The sequence below is a fragment of the Ruditapes philippinarum genome, unplaced genomic scaffold (assembly GCF_026571515.1).
Source record: "Ruditapes philippinarum isolate M1 unplaced genomic scaffold, ASM2657151v2 ctg18792_1_1_1_1, whole genome shotgun sequence".
In the NCBI taxonomy this organism is placed as follows: Eukaryota; Metazoa; Mollusca; class Bivalvia; order Venerida; family Veneridae; genus Ruditapes; species Ruditapes philippinarum.
Window position 1 is genome coordinate 9,769 of NW_026852194.1, and position 3,764 is coordinate 13,532.

General features: G+C 34.3%; 1 protein-coding gene across 2 annotated transcripts; it reads right to left on the reverse strand.

Moving 5' to 3' along the window:
- Positions 1 to 787: 787 nt before the first annotated feature.
- LOC132752027 (interferon alpha-inducible protein 27-like protein 2A) lies at positions 788 to 3,530 on the reverse strand. 2 transcript variants are annotated; one of them, XM_060742290.1, is made up of 3 exons: positions 3,412 to 3,530; positions 2,465 to 2,527; positions 788 to 1,098 (listed from the first exon to the last, which is right to left on the reverse strand). In XM_060742290.1, the coding sequence occupies exons 2-3, from the start codon at positions 2,523 to 2,525 to the stop codon at positions 803 to 805; spliced, it is 357 nt and encodes a 118-aa protein (XP_060598273.1). In that variant the 5' UTR covers positions 2,526 to 2,527; positions 3,412 to 3,530; the 3' UTR covers positions 788 to 802. The 2 variants fall into 2 exon arrangements, with proteins under 2 accessions (XP_060598273.1, XP_060598282.1); XM_060742299.1 differs by having other exon boundaries at positions 3,419 to 3,471.
- Positions 3,531 to 3,764: the final 234 nt, after the last annotated feature.

A 3,764-nucleotide genomic window follows, 5' to 3' on the forward strand; every position in this document is an offset into this window, starting at 1 on the left:
TTTTGATCATCAATTACATTACACAGTTCACCAAGATCAAAAAGGGCCTTTGGCAAAATGGATCCGTCTAGCAATTGGTAGCCAAACAAAATCAGAAAATTGATCACGATCTTTGTGTGACTTTGGATCCAAATTCAAAATTGAATTTGACCGAGCTCTTTCTTGATAGTTATTCTGATATTGGAATCCCTAAAATTTTGAATGGACGCTGGGTAAATCCATTTCAAAACTTTAGCTGGTAAAAGTTGATATATGTTCAACAAATTAATGACATCAACAGAAAATTGAAAAAAAAAACAATTACTTTTGGTTTTTAATTTGCAATAATGTGATCAGTTGGTCAAATGGTCAGATTTGTAGTATTTTATTTATTAATGATGAAGTCAAGAGTTATTTACACAAAACATATAAGAATTTTTTTTTTGAAATCATCTAGTGAGTATTTTCACAAATTTCGTATGTTAGCTAGAGCTACTTGAAAAAGCACGAAGAGAAGTGTTCTAACAAGTACAAATTGTAAACAACATTTTATATAAGATTAATATTTTGTCTTGTATGCAAATTTTTACATCTATTTCTATATAACATATGTAGCATGACGAGTTAAACTGTAACATGATACTCTAGGTGCGTACAAATTGTAAACATCATTTTATATGAGATTAACATTTATTTCTTTATAACATATAACGTTTCAACTATACAATATTTAACAGATTTAACATATTTTCCTTCTAAAGTATTTTTTTTATATTATTTGTACTTCAGTTCCAAAAAAAATTCAAACGTGCGAAAAACGGGTTTAGTGACAATTATCCTCTTTACGATTACTCTTCTCAAGTGTCGCCCCAATAGCTGCTCCAGCTGCTCCCACGGCTACCTGACCGGCTAGCCCAATCCCAGCCGCTCCGGCTGATTGAGCTATCGCCAATGCAGACCCTGCCGCAACGCTTCCACCATAAGAGGCCATCATAGAAGCCGCAGCACTTCCGGCAGCTATACCCCCGGCACCAAAGCCGGCAGCCCCTAACGCAATTGGCGCAACTATCGGGCCTGCCACAAAACCCAAGGCTCCGAGACCTACTGTAAGTAGCCAACCTGTAAAAAAAACACCCACACATTAAAAAAAATTCTTACGGTACAAAAATGGCATATTTTTGTCGTGTAAAAGTTGCAGCAAATTTTCTCTAAAATTTGAAGCAAATGAAAGAGACCAATGGGGCTTGTTTAAACCATAACCTTACCCTGCTAAAAATGAAAGTGATAAGCCTTTGCCATATGAACTAACACACCAGTGCAGTCTAACCAGGCTTTATAATGCTTTGTTTTTGTAGACTTTAATTTAGTTCGATTGTTTAGGCAGACAAACTTTTATTACCGATACTGGAAACAACCAGTACAAAAAGCAATTAGTAAAGTTTCTTGGTCACGCAAACAACGGCTTGCCCCCGACCCGACGGGGTGTCAACCAACGCAGATGTCAACGCTTTAGTTTAAAACATGTCTATTTAAATGTTAATCTTATTTAAAAATCGTATCTAAAACAAATATGACAATTATTTCCGTGACCAGGTGTTTAAGATATTTGACTTCAAATCACTGGCTCTCGCTACTGTGGGTTCGTATATCGCAAGGAAGCTATCCATTTGTAATGTCGCTGGCTCTTCACATGTACCCGAGGCCTTCCTCTACCAGTAAATCGGGAAAGTCGCTGTATGACCGTAACAGTTCGATGTGACATAAAATGCATAAAATGCAATAAAAGAAAACAAAAGCCGGTCGGACCGGGTGATGCAACCCGAATAGGTTTTGGACACAGAGAAGTAGTTTCTTCTTTATATCTCTTGCAGTTTCAAAGTTATGTCCCAGACAAAGTGTAAAAACTAAAAAAGGGAAGAAACTCCAAAATTAGGCATGGCACAGTTATGGTTCATATGCATTGCACTCCTACTTAATGATATCTATCAACCTACCAAGATTCTTGTTAATGCATCTTGTGGTTTAAGATACAGGATATACAGTTCGAAGTGTAAAAAATAGTTTCAGAGTTACGTCCCTGACGTAGTTCAAAGTGTGAAAATGAAAAAGGGAAATAGCTCTAAAATTAGGCAAGACAGAGTTACGGTTTTTATGCTCTGCACCTATATACCTACAAAATTTCTTGTTGATACCTCTTGTGGTTCCACAGTTATGTTCCGGACAAAGTCCAAAGTGTAAAAATAAAAAAGGGCAATAATTCCAAAATTAGGCAATGTATAGTTACTGTTTTTATGCACTGCGCTTTTACTGAATAAAATCTATCTACCTAAAAAGTTTCTGGTTGATACCTCTTGTAATTTTAAAGATATGTCCCGGACAAGAAAATGCGGACGGATATACGGACGGGCAGACAAAAAAAGCGACTATACTCTATATGCTCTCTCTTATGAGAGCATGAAAAATATGTTTGAGAAATGAACAATACCTTGGGCTGGCTGGGCAATCATTGAAGCAACCAAAATGTAGATTATTATCTTGTTAGCCATTTCTACGAAATATGAAAATAAACAAGGTGATATAATACTAAATTCTTATTGTCCTTAAAAGGAAAGCCAAAGTACATCCCAATTTTTTGTTAACACCATAAGAAATCCCTACGCAGTGACTTGACAGTCTGGGGATATACGGAAAATAAAACCATGCTCTTTTTGTGCTACTTTCTGTTATGCCGAGGGGTCGGGGTATTGAGCTGACTAGTTCATTTTCACTTTATGTACATGCCTTATTATGATTTTTTAAACGAAACTGACTCTATTTATAGTCGTGTTTATGAGTCATAATTTTGTATTAAAATTTTGTTTCTTCAGCTTTGCGATTATTCAAAGTTTTCGTGTAGTTAACCGTTTAATTAATGGATTTTTATATCCCAGAAATCCTATTATTTTAATTTCTCAAAATCTTTTTATTTTTGGAATTTGTTTATGGCTTTCAACAAGTTACTCGTTTTTAAAGGTTTTCCGAATATAAACTCTTTTGAGACAGTTAATGCGAAAAAAAATATCAGAAATTCTGAGATTTTTACCTTCTCAAAGACTAAACAGCTTTAACAGCTAGTATTTCTACGCAACTAGTAAATTAGTCCATAATAGAAGGTCTGCAATGCTATGATTAATTATGTTGATTGTATTTAGTATTACACAAAATAACAAACCACGAAATGATAATTATTAATAATTATCAATGTTTGAAATACCTATGGATAATGTGCCCATAGTAAACCATTCCACTTTCAATAGTTTATTATAATAGTTTTTATTTCTAACTAACATTTACCTTTTACATGTTGATACTAAACAAGAAAAGTCTAGAAAATATATATTGTCAAAGCACCATAACATTAATTGTGAATAAATTACAAAATCTTATCTATACCTCTTACTTAAGATCCAATGTTGCAAGTGATTTTATTCTTCGTTAACTCGAAGCCTGTATACGAACAAAGAAGTTTATACGACTATACCCCAGCAGAGCTATTCAAAAAGTGTCTTCTTACCTTTATACGTCGGTAAGAAGACACTTTTAAATTATCTGCTACATACCAGGTGGATCAGTCACCGAAGCGAGGCCTGTCTTATACATGAACCTAAGTCACCTAAATCTAAGCTGATCTTACATTCAAACATAGTGTTTCAATTCCTTTTCTTTGTATGAATGGTGGTTTTATATTGTTTTACCAATGTTATTCGATTGAAATGAAAGTTGTCACTTGATAGACATAGAAAATT